General features: G+C 43.9%; 1 protein-coding gene across 1 annotated transcript in view; it reads left to right on the plus strand.

Annotated features, from left to right (window-relative positions):
• Rph (Rabphilin) overlaps positions 1–27,705 on the plus strand; it is a 219,934-nt gene that overhangs the window by 44,502 nt on the left and 147,727 nt on the right. Inside the window, exons 2-7 of the mRNA XM_075889095.1 lie at positions 6,199–6,296; positions 18,698–18,841; positions 20,999–21,128; positions 23,549–23,635; positions 25,319–25,475; positions 27,509–27,610. Of these exons, the coding sequence (XP_075745210.1) occupies positions 6,229–6,296; positions 18,698–18,841; positions 20,999–21,128; positions 23,549–23,635; positions 25,319–25,475; positions 27,509–27,610 (688 nt within the window). The 5' untranslated portion in view covers positions 6,199–6,228. The remainder of the gene's footprint in view (positions 1–6,198; positions 6,297–18,697; positions 18,842–20,998; positions 21,129–23,548; positions 23,636–25,318; positions 25,476–27,508; positions 27,611–27,705) is intronic.

Below are 27,705 nucleotides of genomic sequence, written 5' to 3' on the forward strand. Positions count from 1 at the left end.
ACGTGTGGCTACCGTATTCAAGAACATGCTCCCCGAACTAAGTCAGTGTCGAAAAGAGGGTGTACAGCTAAGCCTTTCCTACAAGCCTTTGGCAGGGACTATAGGACGCGCTGTTCGTAGACGGGGCAGAATGCGTGGATTGACGTGCCTTGGCAGTGGCAGTCCTCAATACTGACAAACAATTGGTCAGCTCATGAAGTGTATACAAGACGAAAACCCTGAGATAGTGGAAGAAGTGGCGATAGCTCTAGCCATCGTTTGCCCCAGTAGCTGATGTATACTAAGTGATTGTCAGACGGCGGTCAGAAATTATGCATAAGGCGGTATTTGCCAGAGGCCGCGGCTATCCTCAATGCCAACGCGAACTATATATAACCTCCGTAGAGAAGGAAGAACGAAATATTATATGCTTCTTGGCTCAAACGTCGCCCCACATCCTCACCTCAATAGGGAGGTCAATCGCGTAGCACGAGGTCTCACCGTTTGACGCCCGCATAAAAAGGTCTTCAGGAGAGTGACATCCAGCTGAGGACTGGGCAGAGAGAGACAGAATGACCTGATACTGTGACATCACGGAAATTTCGGTGTATTTACTCACCGCCAAGCCCCAAACTTGACAGATCCGAAGCGGTAGATTGGAGGAAATTTACAAACCCATACCGTCCCCAACCCCGTTATCTTAGAAGGATATATCCAGACGTCTATTCTGATGAGACCTGCGAATTGTGCGACTGGAGTCATGCGTTATTTAGGCACATTCTCTACCCCCCTCCCCCACCCCGAAAAAAAATTCTGCCGACGCCCCTGCGTTGCATTGACATGACTCTTGCATTAGGTCATCTTCCTAAGCAGTTTCAAGCCCCGCCACGGTAGTCTAGTGGCTATAAAGTACTCGGTTGCTGACCCGCAGGTCGCGGAATCGAATCCCGGCTGCGGCGGCTGCATTTCCGATGTAGGCGGAAATGTTGTAGGCCCGTGTGCTCAGATTTGGGTGCATGTTAAAGAACCCCAGGTGGTCGAAATTTCCGGTGCCCTCCACTACAGCGTCTCTCATAATCATATGGTGGTTTTGGGACGTTAAACCCTACATATCAATCAATCTAAGCAGTTTCAAGACCTGGCGTGGCTCTGCGGTAGAATACTTGATTACCACTTATACGGCGTGGGTTCTATTCATGCTCGAATTCAGATTTTTATTCTTTGCATTCGTCTTATCACCGGAGCTGATGCCGCATTTTCTTGACGCTCTTCTGTTTGAAGTACCGATGCATGATGACGACCAGCGCAAACAGAACACGGATGAGAAAAAAAAACGATGACACAGGCGCTGTCTAACAACTGAATGTTTAATTAAAAAAACAGATTAACAACAAAACCACACTTCCCCCAAAGATAACCAACAGACGTAGAAAAATTCATGCGTAGACTAATGCAACTGCGCACGTTCCAGGAAGGCCACTTCCCCATCAATCAAAGCAGCTCACGCACGTGTCTCTCTTCTTAATTATTTGGGACGCCTCCACCATTTCTTGAGCACGCTGGCTCTTGTGCCACGGCTCGGATGCACAGCCTCACTCGCGGCTATGGAGGGCAAGGTGCGAAGTCGGTGCGCCCTTCAAACAACCAAGCATGCTCTCTCAAACAGACGTTGAGACGCCTCCTCCTCATCTGTCCTAGGAACTGCCTCAAGACAAGGGTGTGATGCACACAACGCGGCAAGCGCAGTCAACGAACAGTGTGGCGTGCTACATAAAACACTACAAACGTCACCCCCTCTTTTTTGCGCCCTTCCGTTAATGGAAGCGCTGACGCTTCGGAGCTTCATGATGTCGCGAAAGACGACATTCACGTCGAAATGACCGGCCACCTTCTCAAGGCGCTGGGAAACAGTGGGCAAATATGAAATGATTGTAATCTTGTCAATGGAGGGCGCGCCGTCTTCACACCTTGGCATCCATTGCCGACAGTGCGGCTACGCACCCGAGCTGCGTTAGATGGTAGCAATGGCTATCGGCACAAAGACCCTTCAAAAAAAAAAAAAAAACACGTGCTTCAGCTGTCCTTCTATCGCCTTGATTGATGAGGAAGTGGCTTTCCTGGAACGCGCGCAGTTGTTTCAGTCTACGCATGAGTTTTTCTATGTTTGTTGCTGATATTGGGAGGGGGGGGGGTGGTGGTTCTAAATGCGGAGCATTTCTTAGCGAACTTCGGCGACTTTGAGCGTATCTATCTATCTATCTATCTATCTATCTATCTATCTATCTATCTATCTATCTATCTATCTATCTATCTATCTATCTATCTATCTATCTATCTATCTATCTATCTATCTATCTATCTATCTATCTATCTATCTATCTATCTATCTATCTATCTATCTATCTATCTATCTATCTATCTATCTATCTATCTATCTATCTATCTATCTATCTATCTATCTATCTATCTATCTATATATCTATCTATCTAGCTAGCTAGCTAGCTAGCTAGCTAGCCGCTTACGTTTGGGTGCTCTCGAGGTCACCCCCTTAACTTAGTGTAAACCAAAATTAGCATGGGAGGGTAAGATGGTTTCACGAATATGACACGCTGGTCAAGACATGAATATTGTCATAATCCCGTCGCGTACGTCGTCAAACATTTCCCGCCAAACAGTGGCACATACCCACGGGCGGGTGTGTGCCGCTGGTATGCTGGTATGTGCCACAGGTGGTTGACACTTAGTATCTGCCGAGGAACGACGAGAACACACATGGACAATTTTAACACGTGAGCGTTAAGAAATACCCGGCATCCACAGCGTCGACCCAATGAATACAATGAATATTAGGGTCCAGCTGGAATCGAACCCAGGTATTCTGCGTGGCAATGAATCATTTTACCACATAGCTACGCCAGGTCACGAGACGACTTTTCAAATAGGCGCTAATCTTCGGTAAACGTCAATAGTGGTTGCAGTGCTGCCTAGCCAATTTTATAAACATTACACATGTACTATTTTGATACAGCCTTCACGTCGGGTTAACGTCAGATGTGGTTAATTTCCATGCGCCGAAGTTGATTTATGGGTGCACGTTAAAGAACCCCAGGTGGTCTAAATTTCCGGAGCCCTCCATTACGGCGTCTCTCATAATCATATAGTGGTTTTGGGACGTTAAACCCCACATATAAATAAATAAGTTGATTTATGTAGCAGTGTCCAGTGCAAGCATCTTCGCGGGCATCAGCGCTTCATATCAGCTTCTGGTGTTGCTAATACGCATGTTCCAGTTGGCATCGTTGCGCAAGTGCAAACAACTTGTTATATAAACATTTCAACTTTTCGACATACGTCTGTGCGTGCAACATTTGTACATATATTTAGCGTCATTTCATGACGTGTCGCTCAATAAAAAACTGCAACACGGTCACCTTCCCTCCGCATGCTTCGCATAACGTCAATTCTCAGGTACGTGGGATCTGCCGAATTTTTCGTTGTTAATCTCTTTCCTACCCATACATAGCTTTCATGTTTTTTTTTTCCATTAAACATTCAGTTAGACAGCGCCTGTGTCGTAGTTTCTTCTCGTCTGTGTACTGTTTGAGTTGGCTGCCAGCGGCATTGTTCAACTCGCCCAACTCGCTGCCCTTTTACCAATGTCTGTTCACACCGTTCCTGGGCAGGTATAAACTGCCAGTCACCCGTGGCTCATACCCGCATACCGCGGTTCATGGTATGTGGGTATGTACCCCTTGTGCCTTGAGGAGAGGGTTTGACGACATACGTGACAGGATTTTCATATTGTTCATGTCATGGTCAGACAGTCGTATTCGTCGTACACTCGCACCCTCCTATGCCGAATTCGGTCAGCACCAAGAAGCCGATCACGAGAGCTGCCAGACGTAGGCGGATAAATAGACAGACAGACAGACAGACAGACAGACAGACAGACAGACAGACAGACAGACAGACGGACGGACGGACGGACGGACGGACGGACGGACGGACGGACGGACGGACGGACGGACAGACAGACAGACAGACAGACAGACAGACAGACAGACAGACAGACAGACAGACAGACAGACAGACAGACAGATAGATAGATAGATAGATAGATAGATAGATAGATAGATAGATAGATAGATAGATAGATAGATAGATAGATAGATAGATAGATAGATAGATAGATAGTGGAAACGTTCAAATTGCCTTAGGTTGCGCAAAGCAGTGCTTCACATTCAAAATGTTTTGTTAAGGCTGAAGCTTTAGATGCCTCATCAAGCACAAGAAGCGTCCGCCGGCGGTGAAAACGCGAGTGATGCAAGGAAAATAATTATGAGGTGACGTTACAATATAATGTCATCGCGAAGTCTATGACGTCACATGGCACGTCATGACATAACCGCTTGGCCAAAGGTGAGCCGATCTCGGAGGCAGCGCTGAACCATGTGAGTTGCAGAAAGCTGTCGGGGTGAGGTTATGAATAAAATATACTGAAAAAAAACAAAACAAAATATGACTTTTGCCTTCGAGTCCTCTCAGGGTAACGCATCACGGATCATGCGAATTTCGTTCTGGAAACTATAGGATTGGTTTTATTGTAGTGGGCAGATACGTAATCGTGCTATTGAAGGACACGCGGAAGAGTTTATTGAACTACACCTTGGTAGTCGGATACGACCTATACTATCATTTAGAAGAGAATCCGATGTCTCTCGCAATGTACAGTTTGCGACGAAAGTTTGTTGCGAGAACTTACGAAATTTTACAAAAAGTTTGCTATTTCATGCAATGTTTGTGTCATCTGCTTTCGCATTGTCACGTTAACGTGTTACGCACAATGAAATTGCCCGGTGCGACAACTTAATTTGTTCTCACCTTCTCCCCGTAATTAACAGCAACAACTCCCTACTTAGTAGCGCATATGCTTGTGCAGCTGCCACGCGGTTTAATAAAGTCAACTCTGTTCAACTGACTCTCAACACCGACCAGTCAGAGATGATTCTGGTACAAATGAGCATCCTCAAGGATATGCGTAAATCTTTACTATACAGCACGGAAAACTTTCGCGGCATCAAAAAAAAAAAAAAAAAAAAAAAACGCCAGGCCTGCGCGGTAGACGTAGCACATGTCACAGAGAAAGCTAGAAGAGTGGCCTTTCAGAGCCTTTTCAAAACACACATTGGGTAACTACTGCAAGTACACTTTCTTGGTGCCCACTAGGGCATTAATGTTAAACTTTTGGGTAGTAGGCCGGCATTCGCTATGCTATTTTTTTGTTATTTTTCTGAGAAGCGCAGTATCCGCTAAACACTTCCAAGGAATATTTGTGCGAATTGTCCATGCAGTAGCTGACGACGATGAGGAACTATGGCTGAAGTGGGTATGCGCCACAGTTAATAGGGGAACAAGAACAAGCTTTTGCGATGAAAAAAAAAATTCTTGCGCAGCTCAGTGAGCTTGTGGGTAGCGGTGGCACGTATGGTGTAAAACCAATTACACCGCTTGGACAATTCGTGTTGGCGCCCGATCTACGCCGAATTTTTCAGACACATGAAACTTGGAGGGTATTGGACACACGAAACTCATGATACACAGTGTTAATACGTGAGACATACTTATAAGGCTATACTTATACACTATAACTCCCGTATAGGTATGAAGTGTCCTGAGCGTCTGGCGAAAGCGCGCTGCAGAATTGAGCGATGTGTATGTTGCAGGCGTGAAGTGTATAAGCATGCGTATACTTCGGCAGCTTTCGAGAAAGCGAGTATATCTTGGTGTCACAAATAATTATAGTGCATTATTAGAGAGAACTAAAATTACGTGAAGGAAAGTGGAGGGGCTGTTACTAAATGTAATTGTAATGTAAATGTGAAGGAAAAAAAAACTTGACGGAAAGATAACTTGCCTACGGCAAGTTACGGCAAGTTATCTTTTCATCCACCTTTTTCAAAGTGCTCAGTGTGGCGTGCGGTCTTCTCAGTGCTAAGTGGCGTGTATGTGGCGTGCAATAGTGACGTGTAGCCTCCTTTCACCCACATTAGCGCTAAGTTCGGGTTGTAGCCTCTACGCCAAAGACCGGTGCCCCTTGCACCATTCAAGTGTTCAAATGGAGCGAAGGATTCGGACAACCAGGCGCGTGGTTGGTTTGTGACTCTTGATGTCACTCCTTTTGACGGAACGAGTTCGATGGAGCATTAACGCTTTCGCAGGTCACCGACAGCAGCCGAGAAGAGGCAGCGATGAGCGAGTTCGCCGAAAAGGACAAGTGGGTCTGTCCCAACGACCGGGAGCTGGCGCTGCGGGCAAAGTGAGTCTACTTGTTCCGTTTCTATATCGCCCCGAAGAAATTTCTGGTTACAGGGGTTACATGTGGAGCTGTGATGAAGTCGTAGATAATTATACAATGTGTGCGGTGTACGTAAACTTCATAAGAATCGTAATAAAAAATTGTTTCTGACAAGCGGAGAATCGTTATGCATAATCCCGCGTAAGGACCACCAATATTCACGCGATAACGTCAAAGAGCTCGTTTGGCAGAAATTCTAGCGTCGGCGTCGTTGGTTCTTAGAGAAAATACAGCGTTTCTCCATGAGCGAGAATTCGAGATAGATGCCAGAAATGAAAAAAAAACTTCGTTTCCAGTAGAAATCGAACGCAGGCTTTCAGTGTGGCAAGCACATGCTCTACCACAGAGCCAACCCATCGCTGGAAACTGATTTGAAAAAAAAAAAAAAACGTTTATGAATGTTGTGTAATGTGAGGAGTCTCGTTAACACATGTAATGATGCGTGACAGAATTGTATACAATCGCGCCAGGCGTCAAGACTTGTGAATTTATAAAGTGAGGGCGTTAAGGACTCACCCATTACAAATCACTCAGACGTTTTCAATCATCAGCAAAAAAAAAAAACCCACAAAAAACTTGAGCAGCTGACCTCACGGTCGCATAGTGGGTATTTCGTAAATTTGCAAAAGGGGGCACTTCGCGGTTGTACTTGCAGCAGGCATTCTAGGACAGCTTGAAAGGGGCAATGTTGCACGTACAGTACTGGTCAAACGTTTTTAGGCCTCATCATATCCTCCTCTTTCTTTCCCCTTTCCCCTTACCACCGTGAGGAGTAGCAGGCCAGAAACCCGCTTTCAACGCCGACCTCTCCTCTTTCTTCTCATTAAACGCCTTCTTCTTTATAGGCCACGCTTCCGTAGAAATACACGGGATAGTGGCCTGGGAACTTTTCACACCTTCCTGTACATACGTTTTCCTACCTTGCAGTGAGTCATGGTTGAGCTGTCGATGGGCGAAGGCAGCCATCTTATTCGGGGAGAGGGGGCACCCCTTTTATCTGAAGTTGGAGTCAGGCAGGCAGATGTGGCCGAGTGTCCGTTTGTGCGCTCTATACTATGGCGAAAGAATTTCGGGGAAGGGAAGTTGTGGGCACGGGTTCGGCATGCCACCCCTTGGCCGAGCTCCACTGCCGAGAGGCGTGGCTATGAATTGAGAAGGCGATGCGAACAAGGCCCGATTGCACAATCGGGTTGTGTTCTTGAGGCGAAATTACAACATCCTCTAATTTTTCACAATTCCCCCCTCCGACTTAAAAAAACAAAAACAAAAACAGGTGGACATGGTTGCGACAGAATTCTGTGGATATTCCTGTGGTGCGTTTGCAAAAAAACTTGCTGGGCTCGCTTCTCAAATGCATCAGCACGTTTCCGCGTTATGCAATAAATTTTCCCTCTATAAGGACGAAGAAGCCGCGTTCGAAATCGGGACTCCTTGCGGGCCATTTTATGGAACCCAGGCGTCCAGACCAGTGGCCTGCAAAATCGGTCCCGAAGAACGCGTGGACCCGCGACTCTAGCTGAGGTCACGCCCCTGTTACTTCCAATGACGTAAACGCCATATGTAATAAATTCTTCAGTTGTAAGAAACAAATTGCTCTTTGATTGATTAGCTATTATCTCATAAACAATTCTTAATAAAAAGTGTCTTTCCACCCACTAATTATATAAAGGCCATTGAGAATAATCAAGGCAGTGTCGTTCTCGTTTGCATATGTTCCTCTCTTCTTTACCGAAAGGGTATCAAACCTCGCAACAGTCATGCCAGAATTAGCAGCTTCTATACTTTTGTCACTATTACATAGTTTCATTGGTTCGTGATTGTCATTATCGTTGTTTCCTTTTTTTAACCTATCTTTGGCGTTGCGATAGCCGGCCCTGGAGATGTTGCTAGACCTCTTAATCTCTTACGAAATAAATAACGACCAAAATATTTTTTGTGAGCTATGCTTATCATCAGCCATTGTGTTGAACCCGTATACCATGCAGCGGATCCTTATATCTACCAGTTATGGCTTACATTCTTGAACTTAATGTAGTTGATGCTGAACCTAAAAAAAGTTTGAGATTAAAGAAATGTGCGCTTTTCTAGCAAGTTAATTAGAACGTAAGTGAATTGACAAAACCTGTTTACGTTATCTTCACAAGCCGAGCCAATTAAACCTCCGTTATGACGAGTAATACACAAGGAAAAAAAAAAAGACCGAACTTTGCACAAAGCCACGCCAGGCTTGAAACAGCGAAATTGCAAATTATGAAACTTTATAATCAGATTTCTTCCGGCTCGTTTCTAGGCCTTAGCATAGGTGGTTATAAGTTGGTTCTCGTTATTTCTTCTAGGTCGTCGGTGTAGGCCTTGGCTGGGGTTCGAATCAAACCATGCACTGACTATTGACAGTTTATGTATACCGCTATACCCGTTTATTTTCAGCTATGGATCTAGCCGTGAACTTGCTCACGGCGTAATTTTTGTCTACAGGGCCTCATCAAGGGTGAGGTCCCCGGAACGGCTTTACGCTCTGCCATAGTAGAGTACCTAGTATACTGTAAATCTTAACCCACTTTTTCTAAACACAGGCGAAGGCACGACACGGGACGTCAGAACTTCGGAAACAGGAACTCGTGCTGAAACCGAGCGTCCGTACATCTCATAGATCAATGAGATGTTTCTATGTTATTAAAAAAAAGTGTTTCTCAGTTGTACTTTGTAGTTGCTGTATAGTTGTTTTTAATTTATACATTTCTCTTCCTTCATCACAATGTTTACTTTATATTCAGTTGAAATGTTATTATTGTTTCAATGCTTTATACTTTGTAACATGCTTTCTTCTATTGTTTTGAAACAAACTTCACCACTGTCTGCCTGGGGGACCGGAGCTTTGTCAAGCCGAAGAACTATCGGCTTTTTCTTCAGTTCTCCCTGTTTCACCTTTGTATGAAATGGTGAAAATAAAAGATTTTTGATTTTCTGATTTTGATCTGCGGACACGTCGTCATTGGGGCATACGCCTTGTGCCTCTCCGAGGCCTTTTCGCAGCCGTCGTTGCCTTTACCCGTCACTATAGTATTCTCTCGTGTTTCGTACTCGGGGTCTTCGGCTCGCCCCCATCGCTTCGCAGCCATTTGCTGTTGGCCCAACTGCCCCTTTCTTCATTCTTAGTTAACCGCTGATGAGTAGCTGGAATCACCCAATTCCCGTTGCACATACCCGCTTATGATGATGATGGTTTTCTGACAATCCGCACAAAACAAAAAAAAAAAAGGCTAGCTTAACCAGCTTCGCTGTTAGACGGACAATCCACAAGAGCTCGTTTTTATTGAAATATAAGATAAACGGAGATGTTATCCTTTCTTGGCAATAGCCTCTCCTGTAGTGATAGATGTTTCAGATTGAATTAATGCAACGTTGCCGCTGCAACAGCGGATATGCCCGTGGTTAGCGGACGCTAGACGAGCCAGTGCTGGTTACCCGCGAGTACGTATACGCGAGGGCTAGTTACGAAAGATCCCGGCTTTTGGGAATTCGAATTCGTTAATAAATTGTCGTCATTGAAGTTTCAGAAAACGGGACCAAGGTATTCTCATCGACAGTTGATAGCCGAGCACTTTACTTTCGAAACTGAGCTTCCTTTAACGGCTTCCTTTACTTCCTTTACAGACTTACTTTACAGATTTCTCGAGCCAGGATGGAAATACACGGAGAGAAGGGAGGTGGACACGGTAGAAAGGGACAGGATCGGCATTAATGGCGTGGTTCGTTAATTAAAATTTATGAAGGGGAAGCTAAGGACGCACTTATTCGACGTCTCGTCCGGCTCCTCAGAAAAACTTTTTTTTCCCTTTCGTCCACCTCGTAAGTTTCGGTGCATCAGGTTACTCTCGTTAGAGCTTCAGTCGACGAACGGGAGCAAGGTGGACGTCTCTGTAGATGCACACATAGAAAATGCGGGGGCGGGAGGAGGGGTAATGCGAGATATAAATTATCGGGACAGGTAGTCGTTTAAGGAGCTTCATTTAACTTCGTCCCGATTCATTAGCGACGCCATTATCGTGATGCCAGCGCACGACGACTACGACGAATCGTAAAAGCCTTACTCGCGAAATTGAAAACTTGGGTACTTTCGGAATCCTCGTGTCTCAATGCGTCGTCGGAAGTTCGGAACGCGGAACAAGAGCTCTCGCTGAGCGGTGCCCCGTCCTCGGACTTCTGCGACCGTGTCCATCTTTCCTATCTTCTCATTGCTTCTGGATGTCGCTATTTCTGCGCCACGCTCTCCCCTTCCCCCTATCTCTATACCTTTTAATCCTATCCTTTTAATCCCTTCACTACCCCCATCCCTCGTGAGGTATACTGTTGAGGTGGCCTCCCCCTGAGAGACAGTTACGGGGCTCACATTTATCTTCTTTTCGCGTAAGAATCACATAAGAGGCTCATAATAATCACAAAGGAATCACATAAGAATCGCACAAGATTCACATAAAAACGCGGAGCAGTAGTTTGACCCGCCATTAATCTTAGGCGGTCGCCGTGCTTTTTCCCCTCAATGGTCGCATGAACACGTGTCAATGTATACAGGCTGTTGGAAAGACATTGTGGAATTTATAAACTATATCCTAATTAGAGGTAACCTATAAGTTTAATGAAGAATGCAAAAAAATTGTCCCCTTTAAGCCTGCTGTCATAAAATGCAGCGTCATTTTTTTAAGATAGAGCACACGACTCTCTTCATGCTCTTCTATACCATTTCATTTAATGTAATTAGTCATCAGAATATTATCTATATTGCAGATTCGTACCAGTTAATCTTCTGCCGTTCTATAGGCACCTGTTATATATATATATATATATATATATATATATATATATATATATATATATATATATATATATATATATATATATATATATATATATATATATATATATATATATATATATATATATATATATTGTAGATGAGATCTATATATATATATATTGTAGATGAGATCTAACACACAATAATACCAAGGAATGTATAGGGGAAGTTATTAGATCCAATTGTAATGTAAATGTGAAGAAAGAAAAGTGGGTGGAAAGATAACTTGCCGTGAGCAGGAACTGAACCTGCGACCTTCGAATAACGCGTTCGATGCTCTAACCACTGAGCTACCACGGCTGCTATCCTCCCAGCCACTTTATTGGGTTTATATGTGAATTTAAACGTGGGAGTGTAGCCTGTAGCCATGGCGGCGAGTAAAACACACTTATATATATATATATATATATATATATATATATATATATATATATATATATATATATATATATATATATATATATATATATATATATATATATATATATATATATATATATATATATATATATATATATATATATATATATATATATATATACATACATACATAAACCTCTACAACAGCAAAAACCACAATGATAACGCTTGTATTCGGGAGACATAGACTAAAATGAATCGAAATATTTCGGGTGTATACAATCTGTAAAATGAATGGCCCATTTCTTCCCGTTAAAGCTCCATTGTATACAGCACTGTATAATAGACGGCAACGGCAGCTATGTTTATCGCGATGTTACGGACACACCTCCGAAGACACGCGTAATTGAGGAGTGAAATTTAAACGTGCTGAATGAAGTGAACTTTTTCTGTATAATGATGCAAGAGAAGTACTCTAGAAGAACCAGAGAGAACGAGGTTGAAAAAAAATCTGCGGATCCTAGCGAATCGCTTAGTGGCTCTCCTGGGGTCCGTTGTGCCCTTTGCTTCGGGAGTCGGATCATTACTTTCCGAGACCGGCACTGTTTCTCTCTCTCTTTATCACTCTCTCTATCTGTGTCTGTGAGTGTGTTTTTGATGATCGTGCCGCAGTCTCACAAATGAGCCGTTACGACCGAAGCGCCTGGTTGTAAAAAAGTAAATAAATAAATAAAAAAGGCTTTTTTTTTTACATATAGCGCATGGCGTCACCTGCGCACTGGGCGTAAAACAAGAACAAAAAGAAAAAAGAAACGAAAAGGAAGACTGCCTGCATGCATCTGACCTTTGTTTAACCTTGTACCACTGTCTGCGTATACGTACTTGCTGTAAGATGGTCTCGCGGCTGTAAACATGCGCTCCAGTTTGTATGAGTGGTCAGTTGAGGGTGATAAATGTAAGATGACCGCCACGACGGCTGTTAAAGGTTCGCGTAATATCACTCTAAGAACGAGAAAAACAAAAACAAAAAGAACGAAACAAAAAAAACGCGCGTTACCAGTTTTGGAGAGACCTTATACTGGCCCCGTATTATGACTTTTTTTTTAATGAAAGACGTCAACTCTGGTTTGAGCGCCACGACTCTTTGGCGAGAGTATAATGATTAATATCTGCAAGGAGTTACCATGCCCTTTGAAATAGAGTCACAAGCGTGGCAAATCAGCACAATAAAAAGTGAGTCAAAGAATTTTTTTTTGTTTTTCCGAGAGTGTGCGGTTTGGTAGTATACCATCTAAGATGTCTCACTTTTAGAATCGAAGATGCAGATTCTATTCCCTGCCGCTGAGGCAGTGTTTCGAAAAAAAATACCCGCGAACTTAGGGTTAGGTGCGCGTTATGAATAAACTCGGATGTTGAGCATTATTTTGGTGTGCTTGTATACGGTGCGAATTAGCCGGCGTGTCTATAATCATGTGGTAATTTTGGAATAACTGAGCATTATAATCCTATAATGTATTCAAATAATGCGACATATTAAAGATAGAAAGCGGATTCAAATAGTGCGACACATCGCAATACATGTACTATATGAGGTCAAAACCCTCAGTTCTTTTGCAATACCATACTGCGATTTCGACGAACTTTTAGCTACACCCTCCCAAAGGCGCTGCCGATATTTGTGACGTCATTTCTAAGTGACATCGTTGTGTAATCATCTTGCAGTTTTCTTTCTTTCTTTCTCTCTTTCTTTCTTTCTTTTTTCTCATGACTGACTTCATGTGTGATCAGTAGACAATAGATTCTAAAAACCTACACGGTCATCCGATGTCTTTTGTGAAACTGGGGTCCAGTGAGTCAATATGATGCTTGATTTAAAAAAAAGGAGTTTTTTTTTGCTAAAAATGGCGCATGCCAGGCTTAACACTAAAATACGGTCAAAATTTTAAGATTATAATTTTAAATCGGACGCTGATCAAACAAATAACAAAAGGAAAAAAAAAAGAGAGAAACTCGTTGCTTTGATGGTTGTTCGGTGTTTGTGTAAGTGCGTCAGCCAATACTGTTGGGGACTACGAGTGCTGTGTCATATATGGTTGACTATCTCGTTACGTTCTGGTCTGCTTGTTCACTGCGAGTAACAGTATATGTAGGCATTTTATGCACGCTTGAATTCATGTGTTTGTGAAGTCGAGTCAGATGTGGATCCCCAAATTCTTAGCTCACAATCAATGAATCTGGATGATTGGCCAAGAATCCGGTAGTGAAGGTAAACTATTTGAAATATTGAAAAGAAGGTGATATGAATATTTTTGTTTTCTTTTCCTTGCTTTTGTTTCCTTGTTCGATGAGCTTTCCTGGCGTTTTTTATAGCAAACTCAATTTTCCTCTCTATTGCACACAACAAGAACCCATCCGCAAGTAGATTCTCTCAGATAAACCTAACTGGAGTCAGAATACACAGCAGCTAAGATACAAAGAGTTTTATGCTTATTGCGCAGAATGAGCACTCATAAATTCGGTGTACGTATAGGGACACCGTGTTGATGTTGTACAAGATGTATATCCGCCCGATTTTAGAATCGGCATGTGTGTTGTCCTCAGGCGGTTCTCCTTTTAAAACCGAGTTGTTAATTATCATAGAGAGGGAGGCTGTGCGCTTGTGTCTGGGGCTCCCTATAGGTTTGCAGCAATCAACGTTACGTGTCTTCCTTTACTGCCCCGTCGATTTAGCCTACCAATGAAGCAATCATTTCTACAAATTCTAGATTGCCAGCAAGAAGAGCTGAATACGTTTGTATCATGCAGTGACCCAGACTCATTCTTTCTCGCTCACTGGCCACGTTTTCAAACACGACAAATAATCTGTACGAAAGAAACTGCGAAATATAAATGTCAACACCTGAGAGGTAATTGTATAACTATTAAATCAAATCGGTTTTTCAAAATAGATCAGGATGAGATTTTTTTCCTCCGAAGTTCTATATTTCAATCCCACAAATTCCTAGAGAGCATGCAGGTTAGGAGATTTTCTGGTACATGCACAAACACATAGCGTAACAGCTACATATGCTTCCGTGAATGAAGAAAGGGCAGGCGTATACATAAAAATGGTGTCCCAATCGCTTGGTTGGTCATTCGCCTTGAGGCTATACCCGATTTCACTTAGGTTTTGGAAGCTGAGCTCGTGTCTGCCATCATGGCACAGCGAAAACTTCCGACAAACGAGAACATGGTGATAATAAACAATAACTGATTTCGCTTTCGGTATGCACTGCTCTCAGGGTTTCACGCTACTCTCGTTCTCTCAAGACGTTACGATATTTAGTTACGTTCCAGCTGAAGTACCCAAATTTAGTCTAGGTCCCAGGCACTGTGAGTTCATATATTAAGCGAAATGGCGGATGCTTTAGCGCGCACATCGCTAGACTACCCAATAGTTCAGGCTAAACGAGTTACATGTTAATCTTCTCTCCAAAAATGTTCGTTATCAAAATGCTGTATAATCTAACTAATCTCCTCAAAATTTTTCCGACCAGGTTAATATGGCAGTCTGGAATACGAACTCAACCGTCGAGCTCAACAGCATATTATTCGTAGCCTTAATTTATTGTTTTACGCAGTGTTTTCATTTTGTTTCTTCATTTTTTAAAGGCATCTAACATCCTTCGAATAACCTTTCGAAAATTCAACTATACGCATTCTTGGCCCGTCCCCCACAGTGGATACGTGCCATAACTCTGAAGGAAAAAGAAATTACTGCGAAACCGAGTGAAGGATACTACTTAAAGAAATTATGTTTTTTAATAAGAGCATGAAAAATTGTTATGATTATTTTGGATGATCTTACTTTGCTGGTGCCTTGTTTCGTTCCCTTTATCCCTTGAACATTCTTCACTAAAAGCGTGACTTTTGAGGGTATGAGTTAATTAAGGCGGTGACAACAACGACGATGACGACGACGACGACAAGAGCTTTACAGGCAGGCCCCGAGCAAGAAATTCTCAACAAATGCTTTTTCGGAAACAAGTAAAGACACGAGAAACTCTTTCCAATCTAGTTCTGCATATATTACGCATCGGTGGTGTCTGAGAACAAAGACGGCAATTGAAACGCTGATTGAAAAGCGGCAAATTGTTGAATGGCCCTCATGCAGCTCCAGCGTATATAGCACTGAAGATTTATAGTAAGGACAGTTCTTTGTTCTTCTGCCATACTAACGTACGTTTTGATTTCGATCGCACTGGCGCCCGATTCCTGACCGCGCGAGCTACGAAACTGAGCAAAGGGCAATGAGTTCCGATGGTCTACAAATACGAAAAACTAACAAGCGAAACGCATCTGCGAGTATGTCGGTCGAAACAAAGGGAGGGTCAGAGAGGTGATCTGTTTCTGCCCTCTTTCGAATTCCAAGCGAAAACATTTCTTTCTTCGAAGGCTCTTCTAGCAGTATCGGGTCGAAATTCACCGAAATTTATGCTCGTCAACACCGCGCTGCCCACTCTAGAACAATGGACCACTCGGCGTTCCAAAAATCGCCTCTAATTTGCATCCTTTATTAGGGAGTGAGACGAAGACAATGAGGATTTGAAAATTTTTCTTGAAAGAAATTTTACGCTTCTGACGCACTGCTCCTATACCTCGGGAGTACATACGTTTTTGTTTTTGTTTTTTTGCACGTTCCTTGGTTGCATTTGATGTAGCGGCAGAAGCGCGACGGAACTCGGCTGCACGAAGTATCCTCGTCACTGGGCGTGGCTCAGCGATAGCAGACTCATGGTTGTCGCTACTGCGCACGGGTGGCTTGGCATGACGTCACGAGGTTATGTCATGCGCTCTAGCAGTTGCGGGGTCGCTCGTCGCTATGGATACCGAATGGGGCTGGCTTTCCGTGAAAGGCGCACTTTTAAATGCGACACATTTCTTAGCAAACTTCGGCGACTTTGAACGTATCTATCTATCTATCTATCTATCTATCTATCTATCTATCTATCTATCTATCTATCTATCTATCTATCTATCTATCTATCTATCTATCTATCTATCTATCTATCTATCTATCTAGTGGCCTACGACTTTTAGCTCTCTTGACCATTTTGATAATGGTATCGATACCAAAATCGGTATGACATAACATGACTGTACGACGAGCATAAGTGACTAGGATAAGTGATTTTCATAACATGAAAATCACGACATGTATGTCATGAATGTCATGTTTACATTTCGTGGTCTTGCTGCTCTAGCAGTGGTTTCGTTCACATGACATGTTGCAAAACTGGTATAGTATGACATGACTGCATGGCGAACACAAGCGACAGGCCCTGACATAAAAATAATGACATGCGTGTCATGCAACAACATGACTACATGCCACACTCATGATACGCACGCGGTTGTTTCGCTAGCTTCACATGTACCAAGTTTGGTATTGCATGACGCGAACGGACGACGAAGGTAAATGACACGTCCAAAGAACATAATCATGGCATGCGTGTCATGTAACATAACTACATGCTACGCTCATACTGCGCTCGCGGTTGTTTCGCTAGCTTCACATATACCAAATTTGGCATCAGGTGACGTGAATAGATTACGAAGGTAAATGACACGTCCAAACATCATAATCATAACATGGAAGTCATGTACGGCATAATTTACCCTCGTCTCGTAACGTTGTGCTGATCTTAAAGTGACATATCAACCTTCCTGATTCGTGCTTCGCGTATCATCGATTCCCACTGTACGTGGGATCTGCCAATTTTTTTATTGCGATAGCACTTATATGGACAGTCCCGGCTGGTTTTTGACATCGTCATCACCATCACCGTCATTCACGTGCATATATATATATATATATATATATATATATATATATATATATATATATATATATATATATATATATATATATATATATATATATATATATGAGATATAACAGACAGTAATGCCAAGGAATGTACAGGGGAAGTTATTAGAACCAATGGAATGTAAATAGGAAGCAAGAAAAGTGGATGAAAAAAAACGGCTGGTTATTTTTTCATCCACTTTTCTTTCTTCTTATTTACATTCCATTGGTTCTAATAACTTCCCCTGTACATTCCTTGGCATTACTGTCTATTATATATCATTATTATTGTGTTAAAACACGGAAAAACGAGCCCTTAGGTATACACTTCTTTCCCTTACTTTATATATATATATATATATATATATATATATATATATATATATATATATATATATATATATATATATATATATATATATATATATATATATATATATATATATATATATATATATATACGCGCTAGCCTCCTCTTTCAGTGGAGTACACCTCGCCTTTCCGGGCGGGATTGTCTGCGCGTGTGCTTATCTCGTAAGCGAACAAGGGTGGAGGGGAGGTAGAGGCGCTTACAATTGCCACGCTATCGCGGCAATGATCAGCGCGTGGCTTGTGCCCCCACAACAGGCGGGATCTTCTATGGGCTGCGCTCTCAACACGAACAGACGGTGCCAAAAGTGTACCTGGAGCGGCCGTGTTCTCTTATACCCGCGTTTTGTAGAATTACATGAGATCGGATCTAAATGAGTTGACTGCCAGTCTCACTTCGTACATCAACGCCGTCACTACGCACAAGCCTTGTTGTGGTCATCTACTGTGGCTGCGCCATAGGAAACTTGGTTACTTAGCAAGCGCATGTTTACTACAATTTATATTGCTGCTAAATATGCTAGTCTTGATTCGTGAAGCATTCGAATATGTTGCGTCACATTCAATACGTCGCCTCTTTGGCGAAACTGTGACTTTTTATGACTGCCTTGAACAGCTTCGCTGTTAATAGGTTGCGAGGAGAAGATAGAGCATGTTGGAAAGGTAGAGAGCGGGAGAAAAAAAAACAAAAAGAAAAACACTATCTCGTCTTTGAACTTGAAGTGGTTACGGCGTGCTTCAAAGAAAAACACTGAAGCACAACGCTGCAACAAATACTAGATGCGTTACGGGCAATGCCCAGTGTCGAAATTAGACTTGTCTGTGCACTCCAATCTTTACCTATATTTTCGGTTATTCCACAGCTGCAAATACGAACTGGAGAGCAGCGAAGTCGAATTTCGACAACTTGCGTCTGATTCTCGTTTGCAGGCTGCAAACGGGCTGGTCGGTGAAGACGGGAGCCCTGAGCAGCTTCTCTCGCCACGAGCAGCTTAACGACAACGAACAGGAGCTCATCGTGGGCGTCATCAAGAGGGCCGACATGCTCGAACAGCTCGAACAGCGACGAGTAGGGTGAGAAATTATGCTATCTATCTATCTATCTATCTATCTATCTATCTATCTATCTATCTATCTATCTATCTATCTATCTATCTATCTATCTATCTATCTATCTATCTATCTATCTATCTATCTATCTATCTATCTATCTATCTATCTATCTATCTATCTGTCTGTCTGTCTGTCTGTCTGTCTGTCTGTCTGTCTGTCTGTCTGTCTGTCTGTCTGTCTGTCTGTCTGTCTATCTATCTATCTATCTATCTATCTATCTATCTATCTATCTATCTATCTATCTATCTATCTATCTATCTATCTATCTATCTATCTATCTATCTATCTATCTATCTATCTATCTATCTATCTATCTATCTATCTATCTATCTATCTATCTATCTATCTATCTTTGCTACTTTATTTCTTTGTCTGCTTTTCTTTCTCACCTCCCTTCCGTGTTTATCCCTTTCTTCCGTCCTTTCTTTCTTTCATTCCCCCTCGGTTTATTTTTTTTTCCTTTCTCATCAAACCTATAGCTACTCACAAACTGCAGCACGAGTTAGGCGAACACAGGAAACACAAACAGACACAGGCAAGCGTCGAACTACAATTCTATGACTATCTTTGTGTTTGTGTCTCCTGTCTTCACCCGAGTCATGTTTCAGTTGTCTGGGTAAGCACCGATTCGTTCATGTCAAGAAATTATTGTAACTAAGGCTTTGCCGCCCTAGTTACAATAACGAGCATAAAAGGAATGCTTTGACTTTTTATTTTAATTTTGGGGGGGGGCGGGTGGAAGAATAGGAGAGGAGGGACGAGCTCGCAGAGTGGTGGCCTGTGCAATCGAGACTCAGGCCTAGAAGAATGTGCACCAACAAAAAGAAAAACTGAGAAATTCAGAGAACCAAATCAAAGTTCCTGTCATGGAGGCTTACCACGACACATGTTGTAAGAACAACTCTCCAGAACCAGTGAGAGCAGTCGATGGCTGGCTCACGCTCACATGTGTGAATTCGTCTAGTCCTGTTTGCGCTGGCCGTCATGAGTACATCCCGATTCGTCCAATCACTGTTTTAATGTAAAACTGGATTCGAAACCTCGCGCTCTTGATTAACTGGTGCTGAATCTGCACCTTCCGCTCCATTTTAAGCCACGTGGTGTTGCGTGATGTTCGCTCAAGACGTAAAACTAGTTTGCGATGCGCGCTTATCGCGTCGTGGGGTCTAGATGGCAGGTTCCCTCTGCTCTTTTTGGAGCCATTGAAATATTTCTATAGTTCATATAATATGTAATTTTAGAAATGCGCTTAGAAATGCGATTTCAATTTTAGAAATGCGAGCGCAGCTCCTGCGCTCGTTCATTCACAATGGCCGCATTCTTTTTTCTTTCTGCCCCGCCACCCTTCGAAAACTTTCTGCACATAACGAGGTTCTCGTGACCTCCAAGATCGGAGACACCTCACCACGTTTTGCATCGACTCCGTGATCGGACCATCTCTCACCAAGCTATGATGTGATTTGACGCTACGTTTCGTGAAGTCTCTTTGACATCATGATGGCGCCACACAATTTAGTGATCCGTGACGTCATATGGTTACATCACCACGTGATGACGATTTGACTGCCTCACTCGTCCCTGACGCTTCACGGGACGCGAGACAACGCCGGCCGGATTCGCGTTTGACGAGTTAGCCAAGGCTTTCGCCTATATATATATATATATATATATATATATATATATATATATATATATATATATATATATATATATATATATATATATATATATATATATATATATATATATATATATATATATATAAAATGACTCGTTCTGTGCTGACTTGAAATAGTGCGCCTCTAAAGGGTTAAGGTGGTGAAGCGGGACTACTGAACCTTTAGTGAACTTCGCCTGGTGAATTGCGACTAAGTGGCTGCAGGTCACACAGACCCATGGTCGAGCCGAAAGAAGCAAGTTTATGCAAATGCATGCACTACCCATCTTTCGAATGCTGGCTAAAGCGAATTGCGTTGCAGTTTACACAAAGATCATTGCCCGATTTTCCCTATACAGTGTAATATTATAAAACTAAGTGTTTCGAGCCACCAGATCTCGGAGGCTATGGTCATGAGTTCATACGTAACATTCACTTCTTATCCCACTCTCGTCTCGCAGGCGCCTCGTCGACCGACTGGAGAACATGAAGCGGAACGCGCTCGGCAATGGAACGAGCCAGTGCGTCCTGTGCGCCAACGAGTTTGGGCTGCTCAGCGGTTCTCCGCTCACGTGCTACGACTGCAGGAAGGTACGTCTCTGTTGGAAGCAATCGCGTCATGTTAAACGTGGGTTGGGGTGCTGTATTAAACTGAGCAAAACTGAGCAGAGCTGTTTGCTTGATAAAGCAGCTCTGCAGCTCTCCCAACGAATTATAATAATCAGGATACTGGTTCATCCATCAGTCCGGCCATCAGTTGATTGATTGATCGGTTGAGAGTCAATGATTGGTTGATGTTCGCGCTCCTACACAGGCGCAGTTCTTGGCAGCATTGTTGTAGCCAGGGGAGGTGTTTTCGCCGCCCGGCGATATCGGAGGTGGAGATGTTCTCATGCCCCCTCTTCGAATTTTCAATTTTGAATTTGTATATGTACACACACACAAAACCCCACCCAGAAACACGCATAAAGATTAATTGACAAATAGTGCCATCATATGCACGAAGTGAATGATGATGAGTGGGTGAAGCTCCGGAGGTAAACTTGGTAAACCATGAATCCTCCGTACATTTTGCCCACTTATATTTATGACAACGCTCCCCCTAGCGTACGTCGCCGCACTAAATCGAACGATTGCCTTCCACCAATGACATGCACCATATGTGACACCATTCCCATTTTATAACAACTCACATCTTTCATCATCAGCAACAAGTAGCGCCATCTAGCGAACACTTCAAGAACTAAACGAGAGGTGGCTACATACAGGGGTCGCACAGCCCACGCCTTATGGAGCTTCGCCCCTAAATAACAAAAGAGAACGGTCTCTGGCTGCGATCTCTGCTCTACGGTTATTTTGCTGAACCTGTCCTGCGCACGATGCACTGCGTCTTGAAAGGCAGACAGGAGCTACTTCGGTATACGGCCAATCCAATCTCGAACGTGGATATCACGTGGGCGTTCCAGATGCGCATATTGTTGACCGCCCTCGGCCGCAACGGGTACGTGCTGAATTTCGTTGCTCGTCCACCGGAGAAACACACGCGTGTGGCACGAAACGGTCGAGCTACCCGCAATTTCGCTCGTTTTTCAAGGTAGACTTTGGGAGTTCCAACAGCGAGAAAGGGGGTGACGAGCATATCACGAATATGGAAGTTACGCGAAGAAAAAAAAAAGAACTTGTGAAGATAGCTGTCCGGTTTTTCGACGAGTGAGATACTCCACGCACGAGGCACGTTCCCGTCGAGCGAAGGAAGCAGCTGCGCGTTTTCGCACGAAGTGGCCCTCCTGCGAGGCAGCAACGCGCGTTTGCTGCGTGCAATTCATCGAGGCGCAACAGGCGGGGAAGGGAAGTCCACAGGTGCACATCATGTGGGCGAGGTGTAGAAGAAGGGTTTCTCTTGCTTCGATCACGACCGCATGCTTTCCCCCCTCCTCCTAACACACACACACACACACACACACACACACACACACACACACACACACACACACACACACACACACACACACACACACACACACACACACACACACACACACGCACACACACACACACACACACACTCTTTTTCTCTCTCTCCTCTCTCTCTATTTCTCTCGGTCAGCCAGTCTCACAAGACGCGTGGACAAAGGGGTCTTCGCTTTAATAAGTGAGAACAGACCTCCGAGATGGACGAGCGGGCAGTAGTACACTAAGGATTGCGTGGCTGATATTTTTTCGTTCTCTGCGCAAGTTCTCGGCTTGAAGGGCGAGCCTCATCCGAGTCCACACGTCCCACGTGGAACCTAGAGCACTTCGTTATCCGCCTGTCTGCGAGCGTAAGACAGGAGCTCCGCGAAAACAGAAAAAAAAGAGTGACAACTACAACGATACGATATATGTTCACATATGCGCAGAACGACACGCGCTGTTTTTTACTGTTTTAGATGAGCGGTGGGTTGGTCTTCGAGTGTATACGTATCAGCAAGCTTATGTTAGTGCTTACGTGTTGTTGATGTTTTGTTTACTGAAACGGTGAGAAGGAATGGTTGATGCCGTTATGGCGGCACCGGCTGCTCCTTCTTCATTATCATACGAAACATTCAGCACAAGATGATAGCAATAGGGCTACAGAATGACAGTAGAACACAAGGTGTGCAAATTCAGTACAACCAAACAGCACATGAGTCAGAAGGAGTCGAGAACGACTTCATGTCAGTGAAATATGTTCCCACGTACGCGCCCAAACTCGGATATTCTGTATGCCTGGAGATACTCTGGAAAACACACAAATGCACACAAACGCACATTCTGAAAATAGATAAAGATCATTGTTACGTCTTTGATAGCAGTATCAAGTTCTGTTGCCGCGCTTTTCTTGGACTGTGTAACGGCGTGTTCAAACGTTCGTACAGGCGTAGTCTTCTATGATTTTGCTTGCCTGCTTGCTTGATTATCCCTTTACCAGTGGCTCGTACCCACTGCGATTTTTTTTTCCCGATCCTCGTCATCTTCTTCTACTGTCGCAGGCCGTGTGCAGCAAGTGCAGCGTGGACACCTACGGTGCCCAGAAAGAACAAATATGGCTATGCAAAATTTGCTCAGAGACTCGGGAGGTGAGTGGCAAAAGGCTTGCATTTTACGGCGGAGCTGCTGAGATTTTCGTTTACGGCGTGTGGCGACACCGAAAAACTATCATCATCATCACAAACTGACACGCGCTCTCTTCTTCATCTTCTGCTTCACTACCACAACACGTGCGATGATTAGTCCGACGTGGGATGCAAAAAAAAATCATCATCATCATCATCATACTCACCATCATCATCACTACGCCCATTGCAGGGGAAAGGCCTCTCCCGTAACAATAACAATAATGTCCGTCGTGGGATGCCATAAGTAGGCAGATAGAGAGGTAGAAAGAAAAAAAAAATTAACAAAGAGATGGAAACGTAGATAGAAATATAACTAGAAAATAAAGATACAGACGCAGACACATAAGACAGATAAAGAGACAGGAAGCATTGCCATCTAGTATAGCATAGCAATGGATGAGAAAGCGAAGTGAAGGTGCTGAGGTGAGAAGGGAGGATGTGAGAGGGTGAAGCATAACATAGTTTTGCATAGTATAATATAGCGGGGACTGGGAAAAGGAAGTGAGGGAAAAACGAGTAGGCCAACGTCACCAGCTTCGCTGAGGCCTCATTCTTCGCATTGAGTGCATCGCTCCTCCAATTTTCTCTTCCTTTGGTCGCTGCACGCTGCACTCCTGCTGCGTATTCGTGGTTATCTAACCGACAGAAATCACGCTAAACGCGACACGAGGCGATCCCCCCCCCCCCCCCCCCCTCTGCGCCTCGCGCGCCTCTTATCACGCCCACAATCCTCGTTCGCACTCGCTCATCTACTCCCTCCTTCTCTAGGGCGAATTCGCTTCCCTCCTGCGCGGTGTGTTGTCGCGCGTGGACTTTACACGGAACATCACGACAACGGCGCGGTGGCAAACATGTATACTTGGTGCGTTGCTATAATGCGGAGATAGAAGCGCGTTGCAACAATTTGCTTATGTACGAGTAAGAACGCGCCAGTTTTGCAAATATAATGGCACTCAGAGGTAGAGTCTTAGAGCTTCACTTTCGCCGACGACCGTATAGTGTCGATGGTTCCCGCTCTATTTTTACGCACATGCTCACCAAAAACCACTATATACCACGTTGCGTTTGCCATCTCTGTGACGTCAGCTGCGTCCCGCGAACGCTTCCAGTGATAGTTCCAACAGATGGGGCCATACGCTCGCTTGTCGCAGACGTGGTTGGTTTAAACGATTGTTCGAGGCTTTTAATTTATCGGCTGAATTGTCGCGCAATACGCAAAGCGCATCTCACTAAACGTATGTCCTTCTCCTTTTCCTTAGACGTCTGCTTTTCTACTACTACTACTACTACTACTACTACTACTACTACTACTACTACTACTACTACTACTACTAACTACTACTACTACTACTATTAACTACTACTACTACCACTAACTACTACTACTACTACTACTACTACAACTACTACTACAACAACAACTACTACTACTACTACTACTACTACTACTACTACTACTAACTACTACTACTACTAATACTAACTACTACTACTACCACTAACTACTACTACTACTACTACTACTACTACTACAACTACTACAACAACAACAACTACTACTACTACTACTACTACTACTACTACTACTACTACTACTACTACTACTACTACTAAATCGCTGCTCGCTTCTCTGCACGTGATCAGATGTGGAAGAAGTCCGGTGCCTGGTTCTACCGCGGCCTGCCCAACTACGTGGTGCCGGAGAAGAGCGAGACGAGCTGCCGCTACGGTCCCGTGCGGAGCAACCACAACGGCACTGAGGCGACCTCCGCGGCGCTCGTCGGTCGAGGATGGCACAAGGGTGAGCCTCACTCTATCGTCCCTCTCACTCCGACCACCGCCTGCAGTGAGGCAGGAAATGGCGCAACAAAGTTACGGAAGGACGGCACGTGCACTTGTGGAAGCGATACGCGTTTCTCCGAAGTTTCCGTGCATCGTTTACCGAGTTTCGTGCGCGCGTGACCGTGTAGCGTTCGCACACCATAGGGCGCTCTGCTTACGGTTCACTAATGTGGGTGCGTATACCCGAGTCTGAACCCAGCGTGCAATTGAAAATAGTCTTGCGAGATTCCCTCTCTCGGAATTGTTACGCTTCGTGTTTCCTGCACGTAATAAGGGTCACAAGTAAATATTATTGCATTTTTTATTTTGAGTAAGCTTACGCTACTTTAGATAAAAGTGCGATAACTAAACCAACGAAGAGATTAAACCAGCACGTTACCGGAGCCGTCAGCACCGCAACACGAGAGCACGAGCCGCAGCCGAATCCGGTCGAGCTATTTATGCCAGTCGTTGGTTACAGTACGTCAACAGAAAACTATATAGCACCATCATAAACCAGCTTATGCTGGGTTCGTCCATAGAGTTTCCTAAAATACACTAGAGTGAACTATGGCGCTAGTGTCTATGGGAGCTGCAACGCACGGCGTTTCAGCGAGCATGGAAATGATGGGTAGTACACACGTTTGTCTAATATTTGTACTCCTGGCCCGCTTTTGGCTTCGTGTGGCTTGGAGCTGTTTTCTCACGAAACAAATATTAGCAAATGTTCAGCGGTTGCGCTTCACCATCTTATTCTTTTAGACTTACCTTTCCAAATCGGGTCAGGAAGTTCAGAAGGGTTGAATCTTTCTTTCAAAACAAAACCGAAACACAGCAATAAACGAAGCGGCAAGTACGATTCGCCACCCGCAAGTACAAAGACAAGGCATATGTGTGTACTACCCATCATTCCCATGGTCGCTGAACGATCGCAGTGCCAGAGTCCCCTCTAGTTATTTTAGGAAACTCTATGGGTTGGTCATCTTCTTCCTTTTCTTCATCTTCTGCTTCCCTCAAAGAGCACGTACTCTGATTTGTTCGGCGCATGATTTCCATAACACTGATGGGTTAGGGAACAAGTATAGAGAGAGATAGAGACAGGGAGAGAAAGAGACAGAGAAAGCAAGGTAGAAACAACAAAAGGAGAAATAAGTAAATTATTGGCGAAGAAATTCCTACACGAGGCGGGATCCGAACCTGCGTACCTACAATCCGAAGGTGAGCATCGCGACCACTCGGCTATCCAGGCATGCTAGCGGAGTGTAACATAGCCTGGCATAGTACATAGTATAGCGAGGTGGTGGAAAAGGAAGGTGAGGGTGCGTATGACTTGTGAAGGCGAAGAAAAGAAAGTGTGGAGAGATTAAAGCATATCATAGAAAGAGGAACCGAGAAATAGAGAAGGAATTCCTTGTTTTCCCTTAAAAGAAAAATGATGAATATATATATATATATATATATATATATATATATATATATATATATATAATCAAATAGGAAGCAGAAAGAACAGAGAATGAACTGGAGAGAAATAATAAAAAAAGAAAAGTAAGCAGAAACAAGAAAAGCCGTCCAGCACCGCTGTGCCTTCAGGCTCGGCCACCAATAGTGCGAAGCTGTCCCAATTTCTTAAACCACAGCGGGTTCCCTTGCCTGCCTGTTATTTAGACGGTATAACATGCATGGTCTCGCCACCTTTGTATGTTAAACGAATGTTTTATTTGTTTCGTATAGCGCGACGCGTTTTAATACGGCCACGAAACATCGAAAGCACCTACCCAAAAACTTTCACGCATATACCGTAGCGTTTTGTTCTTGAACATACGAAACGGCAAGGCGCCGTAGCCGATAATGCTGGCGCCATATAGTCCGTGCGTGAAACGGTCTGCAGCTGCGGGACGCGAGTACCGGCGGCTGCCGATAGCCGCTCACCTCATCGAGCGAGTTTTACCGTATACCCCTGTGCGGACGTTTCCAGAGTGATTGAATTTTGTCATTCGTTCTCCGATGCAGGGACGCAGAATGAGAAGGACCTGAGCGACAGCTCGGAAGACGAGTCCAAAGGTGTGCGCGTCAACAGGAGGGTCATCACGAGGAAGGCTCTCTATGATTCCAGTGAGTGATCTCAATATCCATTTCGTCGTCGTCATCATCATCATCATCATCATAATAGTATCGTCCGCTCATGTCAGGAGATGTACTAACACGTG

The sequence above is a fragment of the Rhipicephalus microplus genome, chromosome 3 (assembly GCF_043290135.1).
Source record: "Rhipicephalus microplus isolate Deutch F79 chromosome 3, USDA_Rmic, whole genome shotgun sequence".
NCBI lineage: Eukaryota > Metazoa > Arthropoda > Arachnida > Ixodida > Ixodidae > Rhipicephalus > Rhipicephalus microplus.